Below are 12,500 nucleotides of genomic sequence, written 5' to 3' on the forward strand. Positions count from 1 at the left end.
TGTAATAGCTTGTAGAGTGTGTAAGAGTGTATAGTGTGTAGAGTGTAAGAGTGTGTAAGAGTGTGTAAGAGTTTGTAATAGTTTGTAGAGTGTAAGAGTGTGTAGAGTGTGTAAGAGGGTGTAAGAGTTTGTAGTGTGTAAGAGTGTGTAAGAGGGTGTAAGAGTGTGTAAGAGGGTGCAAGAGTTTGCAGAGTGTGTAATAGCTTGTAGAGTGTGTAAGAGTGTTCTTGGGTGTTAAGAAAGATGTAAAAGTTTCATTCATATAAAATTTGAGATACTGACTAAAGAATGGTTTAATAATGCTTTACTAACAGTTTACTAATACAGTGAGTCCCCGCTTAACGACGGGTCTGGTTAACGACAGATCAGAGTTACGACCGACTTTTAAAGAATTTTGTGTGGTGCGCGGAGAAGCAGTGGCAGCACAGTGGAGTGTTGTGGAATGTTGTGGAGTGTTGTGTAGTGTTGTGGAGTGTTGTGGAGTGTTGTGGAATGTTGTGGAGTGTTGTGTAGTGTTGTGTAGTGTTGTGGGGTGTTGTGGAGTGTTGTGGAGTGTTGTGGAGTGTTGCGGAGTGTAGTGGAGTGTTGTGTGGTGTTGTGGAGTGTTGTGGGGTGTTGTGGAGTGTAGTGGAGTGTTGTGGAGTGTTGTGGGGTGTTGTGGAGTGTTGTGGGGTGTTGTGGAGTGTAGTGGAGTGTTGTGGGGTGTTGTGGAGTGTTGTGGAGTGTAGTGGAGTGTAGTGGAGTGTTGTGGGGTGTTGTGGAGTGTTGTGGGGTGCTGTGTAGTGTTGTGGGGTGTTGTGGAGTGTTGTGGGGTGTTGTGGGGTGTTGTGAGGTGCTGTGTAGTGTTGTGGAGTGTTGTGTACGATAAGCTGAGGCAGTGCAGCCTCCATGGCAGCCCATCTCGGCAACGCGATCGCTCTTTCTCATGCTGTACGCACGAGAACATTGTTAGTTTTTTTTATATTTACAATCAAAGCGTATCTAAATCTAGGCTCACGCTTAACGATGAAAACTGCTTTACGACAGACTTTTCAGTCTCTAACCACGTCGTTAAGTGGGGACTCACTGTAGTTCACTAATGGTTGACTAATTGTTTACTAATAGTTCACTTGTTCACTGATGGTTTACAAAAAGTTTACTAATTGTTTACTAACATTGCCAGGCCTGTCACAAGTGAGATTCTCCCACATGCAATAAAGAGCTGAATAGAACCCTCAGTGACACACCCCCCTCTCCCCTCTCCTCTCCTCTCTCCTCTCCTCTCCCCTCCATCTCTCTCTCCCTTGATTTCTTCCTGTCTTCCTCTCCCCTTCTTCTGTCCCTTACTCTCTCTCCTTCTCTCTCTCCATCTCTCTCCTTTTTCTCCCTTTCTCTCTCTATCTCTCCTCTTTCTCTCTCTCCTCCCTCTCTCTCTCCTATTCTCTCTCAATCTCTCTCCTCTTTCTCCCCCTCTCTCCTCTCCCTCTCTCCTTCTCTCTATCAGAACACATAATCCCTTCCCGCCAGTTTGCCTTCAGGTCTCCTTCGTAAAACCTTCAAACTTGCAGTGTCGTGTTCAGAAGGCATGGCTGTCGGCGCAGGGTCGCCCAGGCGACAGGCCACGCCTCCTTCCTCCGACATGCCTGCGTGCTCTTTCCCTGTTTCGCCGCTGTCTTACAGCTACTTGTCTCATCTCCCGCGAGAAATAAGTGAGAATTAAGGAGCAAGGGGAGACAGTCAGAGTGCAGAGAGAGAAAGAGAGAGAGAGAGAGAGAGAGGGATAGAGAGAGAGAGATAGAGAGAGAGAAAGAAAGAGATAGAGGGAGAGAGAGAAAGAGAGAGAGGGATAGAGAGAGAGAGACAGAGAAAGAGACAGAGAGAGGGAAGGAGAGAGAGAGAAACGGAATGTGATGATAAATCCGTCTAGTGACAGTATTAGATTGAGCCGTTTCATAGGCAGGGCTGGGAGATAATGCTAAGTCGATATAAGTAATTATTGATCATTTTTAATTAGCTATTTTTAATACAGCCGGAGAAAATAAGGTTGAGATTAAACAATTCAGGTTGAGTTTAAACACTTTAGTTTGAATTTCAAGACCTTGTTGTGAATGTTTTATTACTCAGTGTACACAAGTAATAATTTAAACAAAACTTGCACAAATAAAAAATCAATAATGATAAAGCAATGATCTGAGCATGATACACATTACATAAAGAAAGCAAGTAAAATCAATCCTGAGCTAAACTGACCTGACATCAGTAAGAGGCAGTAAATAAACAAATATTACAGGAACTCAAAGTTAGTATTTTATAAAAATGTGTGCAACAAACATAAGAATCAAAACTCAGTAAACAAAATGAGAAGAAATGCAAACTTTGAAACTTTGAAGTAGGGTGACGTATCATCCAAATGTAATAAACTATTTAAAAGTCAGTCACTACCTAGTACACAATTTTAGTTTTTTTAAAAGCATCTTTCACAGACACATGCCAGACACCTTTCACATACTTGGCCATATTTCAGGTCATGGTTCCCCATCATCGGTTTAAACGGTGCAGTGGTACCTATGGCGACCTTTGCCCCCTGGTTCTGAGGGTTCAGGTACCCAGGGTGCACCACAACCATAGCACTCCAGAACTCCAGACTGACCGCCTGTGCCAGGAGACACCAGAACGCTGTCCAAGACTTACTCTTCTCTCCTCTTCTCTCCTCTCCTCTTGTCTTCTCTCCTCTCCTCTCCTCTTCTCTCCTCTCCTCTCCTCTCCTCTTGTCTTCTCTCGTCTTCTCTCCTCTTCTCTCCTCTCCTCTCCTCTCGTCTTCTCTCCTCTCCTCTCCTCTCAGCTCCTCACTCCTCTCAAGCGAGTGGCAGGCCACCTCCATGCTGGCTGTGCTTCATGAGGAACCTCCCCCAGATGTCCCCTGCTTCCTCGTCCGCAGCAGTAGAGCATGTGCAGGGTCATCTCCGGTTTCTGCACCTCCTCTTTTTGTTCCAGGTGGAGTCCCCTGTTCTGTCATCTCAGACATGCCTCGTCTGTCTTGACGTACCAGGCCTTAAATCTTGGTCTTGGCAAATAACTTTGAGTGTGAGCATCTGCTGAATGCAATAAGCACAAAGCCCATGGTGTCTGAACCAAGGCAGCTGTGTGGAGCAGGCCGTCAGTTTCTCCACGTTCGTGTTCTTCGTCCAGGAACACCACCATTTCCATCTTTAACCCTGAGCCCAATGTCCTGTTTACTGATGTTCAAGAATTTTATCCTGATCAGCTGGAGAGCTTCAAACATGACCCCACTCACCCAGAAGGGGCGTCTGTGGACTCCGAGCAAAGGCTGTAAGACCTCGAGGGCCTTCCCATGTGAGGCCAACCACCGATTGTTGTTCTAGCAGCCTGCCCATTGTCTGGGGTGAGCCAGAGCACTCGGTTACTCTGCAACAAACAGGTGTTGGGGAAGGTGGAGATGTTTTCTCTGTATCTCACAGATATGAAAATGCTGCCACCATTTTCTCACACACACCAACAAGCACTGTTGAGTTCCACCCTGGAACAGAGAGAAGATTCAGTGTGTGTGCATATATCACTCCAACAACACCCTGAAACAAAATGCTATGATTTAACACTGATACACTACTAAAACCCTTCTCACCCATAAAGTAGAGACACTACTCACCCATACACTACTCAAAACACTACTCCCCCATACACTACTCCTCCATACACTAGTCAAAACACTACTCACCCATACACTACTCAAAACACTACTCACCCATAAAGTACAGGCCCTCGATATATGCAAACACTACTCACTCATACACTACTCAAACACTACTCACTCAAAGTACACAGACACTACTCACCCATAAACTACTCAAATACTACTCACCTATACACTACTCAAACACTACTCACTCATACACTACTCACACGCTACTCACCCATACACTGCTCAAACACTACTCCCCCATACACTACTCAAATGCTACTCCCCCATACACTACTCAAATGCTACTCACCCATACACTACTCAAACACTACTCACCCATAGCTCTAGCCATGCCTCTGCAGCTGGGTTTGGGTGTTTTCATCTCAAGGCTTTCATGAACTCTGCACTGCTGTCAGTGGTGATGCACTCAAACTTGTCATTCAGCCCTCATTAGACAAGCAGATTGCGGGACCCTGGCGCTCGCAGGACCCTGGCGCTCGCGGGACCCTGGCACTTGTGGGACCCTGGCGCTCGTGGGACCCTGGCACTCGTGGGGCTCTGGTTCTCGTGGGACCCTGGCGCTCGTGGGACACTGGCGCTCGTGGGACACTGGCGCTCGCGGGATACTGGCGCTCATTCTGTTTCCATTGATTCTCTCCTCAGACACCATGTTGCTGGCTATGAAGAGAACAGTCACGCTATCTCCCGGCTCTCCTGTCTTGTTCATGGCTCAACTCGGTGTCGGAGGTAGGAGGAGTTTTTTTATTTTTCCTACAGATTCTCTGCTGGAAACGGTGCCTTTGAAAAGTGCTTGTGGCTCACTGCAACAAAGCAGGGTGAACCAGAGTTAAGCTTTCTAGAGCCAGACGCTTCAGCTACTCTGAGGAGCTATCTGGAGCTTTCTGACCCTGAACCTTACACTGAGCTTAACTCTAACCCTGACCCTCAACCTCACACTGACCCTAACTCTAACCCTGACCCTCAACCTCACACTGACCCTAACTCTAACCCTGACCCTAGGTTGTTCATGAGGTAGGGAGCGTGTTGGGGACTTGTTCAGAGAACCCTGGACATTTGCATGTAATGCTTTTAAGTGAAACTATCAGGTTATTATTCTGATGCTATTGGTGATGCTGCTATCACGATACATACTGCTTATCGTTGAACAAATTGCAAATTTCCCCGCTGAGGGATTAATAAAGGATTATCTTATCTAGCACGACACACCTCTGTTCCCAGTGACTGCTCTATCATATCTGTGACTGCTCTATCATATCAGTGACTGCTCTGTCATATCAGTGACTGCTCTATCATATCAGTGACTGCTCTATCATATCTGTGACTGCTCTATCATATCTGTGACTGCTCTATCATATCAGTGACTGCTCTGTCATATCAGTGACTGCTCTATCATATCAGTGACTGCTCTATCATATCAGTGACTGCTCTATCATATCAGTGACTGCTCTATCATATCTGTGACTGCTCTATCATATCAGTGACTGCTCTATCATATCAGTGACTGCTCTATCATATCAGTGACTGCTCTATCATATCTGTGACTGCTCTATCATATCAGTGACTGCTCTATCATATCAGTGACTCTATATTATCTGGGCATGTAGTTCTACTTTGGCATTGTCCAGCTCTCTGAGACTGCCTGCTATCTCCACTGCTGGAAAAAAACAGAGGGAGAGAGAGGTGGAGAAAGAGAGAAATTAAGAGAGAGAGGGAGAGAGAGAGTGGGTGAGAGAGAGAGAGGGAGAGAGAGAAGGAGTGAAAGGGAACAGAGATAGAGATAGAGAGGGGGAAAAAGAGGGAAAGGGAGAGAGGAGAGAGAGAGAGGGAGAGAGAGAGAAACCTGCTTTTTACATGGAACTGACAGGGCAGCATGATGTATTGCTCAGGCTCCTGGAAGTTAATTAAATAGCCTGAACTAAAGCGAGTTACTAAAGCAAGACAGGGAGGAGGGGAGCAGGAAGAGAAGTGAGAGAGTGGGGGAGAAGAGAGGGAGGAGAGAGGGAGAAATGGGGGGAAGAGAATGACAGAAAATGGCTAGAGAGAATGAAAACCAAGGCAATGCTAATCTACACAAGAAAATGTGAGAGAGAGATAAGAGATAGACAAAACAAAGGGGGAATGAGAGAGAGACAGAGTTGGAGAGACAAAGAGAGATAGACAAAACAAAGGGGAATGAGAGAGAGACAGAGTTGGAGAGACAAAGAGAGATAGACAAAACAAAGGGGGTGCGGGACCTTGGCCTGACCTCTGGGTGGCGTAAACATGTCTGAATCACTGGAGCGGTTTCAGCAGCCCAGTATCAGTCTGAGGTGGAGGAGTGGAGAAGTGGGAGGGTGGAGGAGCAGGAGGGTGGAGAAGTGGGAGGGTGGAGGTGGAGGGTGGAGGAGCAGGAGGTGGAGGGTGGAGGAGCAGGAGGGTGGAGAAGTGGGAGGGTGGAGGTGGAGGGTGGAGGAGCAGGAGGTGGAGGGTGGAGGAGCAGGAGGGTGGAGAAGTGGGAGGGTGGAGGTGGAGGGTGGAGGAGCAGGAGGTGGAGGGTGGAGGAGCAGGAGGGTGGAGAAGTGGGAGGGTGGAGGTGGAGGGTGGAGGAGCAGGAGGTGGAGGGTGGAGGAGCAGGAGGGTGGAGAAGTGGGAGGGTGGAGGTGGAGGGTGGAGGAGCAGGAGGTGGAGGGTGGAGGAGCAGGAGGGTGGAGAAGTGGGAGGGTGGAGGAGGAGGGTGGAGGAGCAGGAGGTGGAGGGTGGAGGAGCAGGAGGGTGGAGAAGTGGGAGGGTGGAGGAGGAGGGTGGAGGAGCAGGAGGTGGAGGGTGGAGGAGCAGGAGGGTGGAGAAGTGGGAGGGTGGAGGAGGAGGGTGGAGGAGCAGGAGGTGGAGGGTGGAGGAGCAGGAGGGTGGAGAAGTGGGAGGGTGGAGGAGGAGGGTGGATGAGCAGGAGGTGGAGGGTGGAGGAGCAGGAGGGTGGAGGGTGGAGGAGCAGGAGGGTGGAGAAGTGGGAGGGTGGATGTGGAGGGTGGAGGAACAGGAGGGTGGAGGTGGAGGAGTGGGAGGTGGAGGTGGAGGTGGAGGAGGAGGGTGGAGAAGTGGGAGGGTGGAGGTGGAGGTGGAGGAGGAGGGTGGAGAAGTGGGAGGGTGGAGGTGGAGGGTGGAGGAGCAGGAGGTGGAGGGTGGAGGAGCAGGAGGGTGGAGAAGTGGGAGGGTGGAGGTGGAGGGTGGAGGAGCAGGAGGTGGAGGGTGGAGGAGCAGGAGGGTGGAGAAGTGGGAGGGTGGAGGTGGAGGGTGGAGGAGCAGGAGGTGGAGGGTGGAGGAGCAGGAGGGTGGAGAAGTGGGAGGGTGGAGGTGGAGGGTGGAGGAGCAGGAGGTGGAGGGTGGAGGAGCAGGAGGGTGGAGAAGTGGGAGGGTGGAGGAGGAGGGTGGAGGAGCAGGAGGTGGAGGGTGGAGGAGCAGGAGGGTGGAGAAGTGGGAGGGTGGAGGAGGAGGGTGGAGGAGCAGGAGGTGGAGGGTGGAGGAGCAGGAGGGTGGAGAAGTGGGAGGGTGGAGGAGGAGGGTGGATGAGCAGGAGGTGGAGGGTGGAGGAGCAGGAGGGTGGAGGGTGGAGGAGCAGGAGGGTGGAGAAGTGGGAGGGTGGATGTGGAGGGTGGAGGAACAGGAGGGTGGAGGTGGAGGAGTGGGAGGTGGAGGTGGAGGTGGAGGAGGAGGGTGGAGAAGTGGGAGGGTGGAGGTGGAGGTGGAGGAGGAGGGTGGAGAAGTGGGAGGGTGGAGGTGGAGGGTGGAGGAGCAGGAGGTGGAGGGTGGAGGAGCAGGAGGGTGGAGAAGTGGGAGGGTGGAGGTGGAGGGTGGAGGAGCAGGAGGTGGAGGGTGGAGGAGCAGGAGGGTGGAGAAGTGGGAGGGTGGAGGTGGAGGGTGGAGGAGCAGGAGGTGGAGGGTGGAGGAGCAGGAGGGTGGAGAAGTGGGAGGGTGGAGGTGGAGGGTGGAGGAGCAGGAGGTGGAGGGTGGAGGAGCAGGAGGGTGGAGAAGTGGGAGGGTGGAGGAGGAGGGTGGAGGAGCAGGAGGTGGAGGGTGGAGGAGCAGGAGGGTGGAGAAGTGGGAGGGTGGAGGAGGAGGGTGGAGGAGCAGGAGGTGGAGGGTGGAGGAGCAGGAGGGTGGAGAAGTGGGAGGGTGGAGGAGGAGGGTGGAGGAGCAGGAGGTGGAGGGTGGAGGAGCAGGAGGGTGGAGAAGTGGGAGGGTGGAGGAGGAGGGTGGATGAGCAGGAGGTGGAGGGTGGAGGAGCAGGAGGGTGGAGGGTGGAGGAGCAGGAGGGTGGAGAAGTGGGAGGGTGGATGTGGAGGGTGGAGGAACAGGAGGGTGGAGGTGGAGGAGTGGGAGGTGGAGGTGGAGGTGGAGGAGGAGGGTGGAGAAGTGGGAGGGTGGAGGTGGAGGTGGAGGAGGAGGGTGGAGAAGTGGGAGGGTGGAGGTGGAGGGTGGAGGAGCAGGAGGTGGAGGGTGGAGGAGCAGGAGGGTGGAGAAGTGGGAGGGTGGATGTGGAGGGTGGAGGAGCAGGAGGTGGAGGGTGGAGGAGCAGGAGGGTGGAGAAGTGGGAGGGTGGAGGTGGAGGGTGGAGGAGCAGGAGGTGGAGGGTGGAGGAGCAGGAGGGTGGAGAAGTGGGAGGGTGGAGGTGGAGGGTGGAGGAGCAGGAGGTGGAGGGTGGAGGAGCAGGAGGGTGGAGAAGTGGGAGGGTGGAGGAGGAGGGTGGAGGAGCAGGAGGTGGAGGGTGGAGGAGCAGGAGGGTGGAGAAGTGGGAGGGTGGAGGAGGAGGGTGGAGGAGCAGGAGGTGGAGGGTGGAGGAGCAGGAGGGTGGAGGGTGGAGGAGCAGGAGGGTGGAGAAGTGGGAGGGTGGATGTGGAGGGTGGAGGAACAGGAGGGTGGAGGTGGAGGAGTGGGAGGTGGAGGTGGAGGAGTGGGAGGGTGGAGGTGGAGGTGGAGGAGTGTGGAGGTGGAGGGTGCAGCCATCCATCCATCTGCTAGATGGAGTGTCCGCACCCTCCATCCCAGCCACCCCCAGGTAAGGCGTACTTTAGTGGGAGGGTTGGGGGGGTCAGCAGTCAGGGGTTGAGGGGTCAGAGTGGATGATGCCTTTCTAATTGGTCTCCCCAATCCCCCGATCCAGGATAGCAGTACTTGCTCCTTCTCATGATCTGATCCCGCCCTCAACCCCGCTCTCAATCCCGCCCTCAACCCTGCCCTCAACCCCGCCCTCAACTCCATCCTCAACCCCACCCTTAACCACACCCTCAATCCCACTGCTCCTCATGGGAACTAGAAATTATATGGCTGATATACACAGACAGCGAGAGAGAGAGAGAGAGAGAGAGAGAGAGAGAGAGAGAGAGAGAGAGAGAGAGAGAGAGAGAGAGAGGAGAGAGAGAGAGAGAGAGAGAGAGAGAGAGAGAGAGAGAGATCATGTAGCTATGACGATGTAAACTAGCTGTGATGCAGCCGTGTGCTAACACGCCGTGATGCGCGATAAGCTCCACCTCCTTAGCAGTACCTCCACGAGCACTTCCCACTGCAGCATGCTAACAGCTGGGCTGGCAGCTAACAGCACCACTGAATGCTAAGTGAGTGTGGGTTTATTCCTGTGGACCGGTTGTACCTGTCTTCATGCCGCTAGTAAACTGTTCTGAGTTCCAGCCTGACGTGGGACAGTCAAATATGTGAGGACACTAAATGTGAGAGCTAAGCCACCTTGGATGAGAGCATTAATTACACTCGGGTGAAAGTGACAGGTGCATTACGATGAGAAATCTATGAAAGTTAAAAGAGAGTTTACACACCTGAGAGGTGAGAAATACATGAGATGACATGAGAGTGTACACACCTGAGAGGTGAGAAATACATGAGATGACATGAGAGTGTACACACCTGAGAGGTGAGAAATACATGAGATGACATGAGAGTGTACACACATGAGGTGAGGATTACATGAGGTGACATGAGAGTGTACACACATGAGGTGAGAAATACATGAGGTGACATGAGAGTGTACACACATGAGGTGAGAAATACATGAGGTGACATGAGAGTGTACACACATGAGGTGAGAAATACATGAGGTGACATGAGAGTGTACACACATGAGGTGAGAAATACATGAGGTGACATGAGAGTGTACACACATGAGGTGAGAAATACATGAGGTGACATGAGAGTGTACACACATGAGGTGAGAAATACATGAGGTGACATGAGAGTGTACACACATGAGGTGAGAAATACATGAGGTGACATGAGAGTGTACACACATGAGGTGAGAAATACATGAGGTGACATGAGAGTGTACACACATGAGGTGAGAAATACATGAGGTGACATGAGAGTGTACACACATGAGGTGAGAAATACATGAGGTGACATGAGAGTGTACACACATGAGGTGAGAAATACATGAGGTGACATGAGAGTGTACACACATGAGGTGAGAAATACATGAGGTGACATGAGAGTGTACACACATGAGGTGAGAAATACATGAGGTGACATGAGAGTGTACACACATGAGGTGAGGATTACATGAGGCGATGTGAGCTGCACTGAAAAAAACAATGAAAAAAGTGCATCTCAACAAAATAATGTAAAGAACACAAAATACTGGACATTAGTTATTAAACACTAACTCTAACATCAAAGTGGACTGTTGTAATAACTCATTTTGAGTAAGAGTCATTGCTGTTATACCTATGAAGAAAGGTGAGTATATTCAAATGTATTCACTAAATTATCAAAATTTATGGGTTATTACAAAACAACAACAAAATATTCTCAATTTACAGTCTAGTAATGGATCGTTCTTCAAGATGTTATTCACGTTTAGTTTTGCTACATTATTAAACCATGTTGCCAGTGATATTTATCTGAAGGCGTAGGTGCTGTAATGACTTATTCAGGGCCGCGTTCATTCAGAGGCTCTTGCTGTGTGGAGGAGGGTTGTGTTGGAGCACCGTGGTGGGTTCCCCACGCTAGTCGTCCCCACACCGCCCTCACTGGGGCTTTACCACACAGGCTGATCTATGTAATGAGCTGAAACCAAGCCCCATAATCTGATAACTAATAGTATGTAGCATGTCCTGCTGTCACGTGTAGCTCCGCCCCCACCTGTCTATCCTCTTTCTGGTTCTTTTAAGCTCCTCCTCTCCCTCCCTGTCATTGCTTTGTTTTGGTTTTCGCATGTGTTCTCCTGCCACGCCCCTGTCATTTGTAACTCCGCCCCCTCGCCACTGTCTCCAGCTATGTCTAGTTTTGTTCCTCGTTTAGTCCGTGTATTTAAATCCCTGTGTTTGGAGGTTATTGTAAGCATGAATGTGTGTCTCTCGTGGTCTGCTGATCTATCTCTCTGTTTCCCTCTGTTCTTTTCAGTTAGTGTCATTTGGTTCTCAAGTGTTTGGTTTGTTGAGCTGAAAAACGCCATATTTGAAAGAGAAGAAGGCTTCAGGCTGTCCTATTGGCTCTCAGCTATACAAATTTACAAATATGGGCGGGGTTACTGTATCTTCTCCAATCTAGCCATTTCATGTGTGCGTGGTTAGCTTGCCTTCTGTGTTTTACGTGATCACGTTTGTTTTGAATTTCTTTTTCTCCTGTGAGCGTAACTCAGTCAAGGAGCTTTTGTTTGGCTTCTGGTTATTATGATTACACAGCGTGTTGAGGAGGGACTGTTGGTGGAAATACAGCATCCATGTTAACCTTAATTATCACCAGTTACCACAAAAGGTCTTTATAGCCATTTTAACCTTAGCACATAGAATGTAATTAGGGAAATTCACTTGTACATCAGTCAATATCTGTTATTTATACAGTATACTTGGTTTAGGAAATGATTTATGTTCAGATGGTTTGAGTTAATCAACTTAAATGGCTTAAGGCCAGTCTGCTTTCTCAAACCATCTGAGGTAATTTAACTTGTCAGGTTTTACGAGCAACAAATGTCTGTAAAAGTCAAATATGACCATCACGTTTATATGTGTGGAATATGAAAAGACATATTGGTATAATTAAGGTTGAGTATTAAAGTTGGGATATATCTTTGATATATACCAGAAGCATTCCTTTCAAACAAAACATTTTGGATTTGACAAAACAGACCTTATATAATACTAACGTGCTGTTAATGTGAATGACTATATATGGTAAGGACTCTTCTGTGTTCTACCCCACATTAGCGTATTAAAGGTGGTGTGTGTGATGTGCTTGATCCACACGGTGGGGATCTCCAGCTGGTGTGTGTACGGTGTGGTTCGTGAGCTCGGCTTGGGCCTTACCTCTCCCTCCGAGGACTCCAGGGTGAGGTCCTTCCTGCAGGAGACGCGGAACTCCCCCACGCCTGCGTTCACCTCCACGCCCTTGGGAGCCTCCAGTGTCAGCGTGCGCGTGGGAGACTCCAGCCTACAGAGACCACAGGAGTGACGGTAAGACTGAGCTGCTGTTTCACGGGGCTGCAGGTAGGGGGCGCTGGAGGTTCCCCTGACCACAGGACAGGACAGGCAGGGGATGCTCACGCCATCTTGGGTTCGAAAGATGCTGAGATTCTTGGTCCCACTGCTAAACCCAATCAACACGTGACTAAGAAGGTAAATATTCCAAACATCTTTGGGATTTGAAGAATTTGAGGTGTGTGTTTTTGTGTGGGTGTGTGTTTGTAGATGTGCCTAAGTAGTCCTATAACTAGCATACTGTGTGTGGAACGTATCAACAAGTGAATGAGTTCCACAAATCCCAGCAAGTACCTCCACTTGAACCTGTGGGTAGTGCCCACCTGACCTTGGGGACAGTGCCC

General features: G+C 50.2%; 1 protein-coding gene across 1 annotated transcript in view; it reads right to left on the bottom strand.

Annotated features, from left to right (window-relative positions):
• The window catches only part of sgcz (sarcoglycan zeta), a 208,523-nt gene that overhangs the window by 5,012 nt on the left and 191,011 nt on the right, over positions 1–12,500 (bottom strand). The window contains 1 exon segment of the mRNA XM_077013582.1: positions 11,986–12,109. Within this exon segment, the coding sequence (XP_076869697.1) occupies positions 11,986–12,109 (124 nt within the window).

Source organism: Brachyhypopomus gauderio, chromosome 1, assembly GCF_052324685.1.
Source record: "Brachyhypopomus gauderio isolate BG-103 chromosome 1, BGAUD_0.2, whole genome shotgun sequence".
NCBI classification, from domain to species: Eukaryota; Metazoa; Chordata; class Actinopteri; order Gymnotiformes; family Hypopomidae; genus Brachyhypopomus; species Brachyhypopomus gauderio.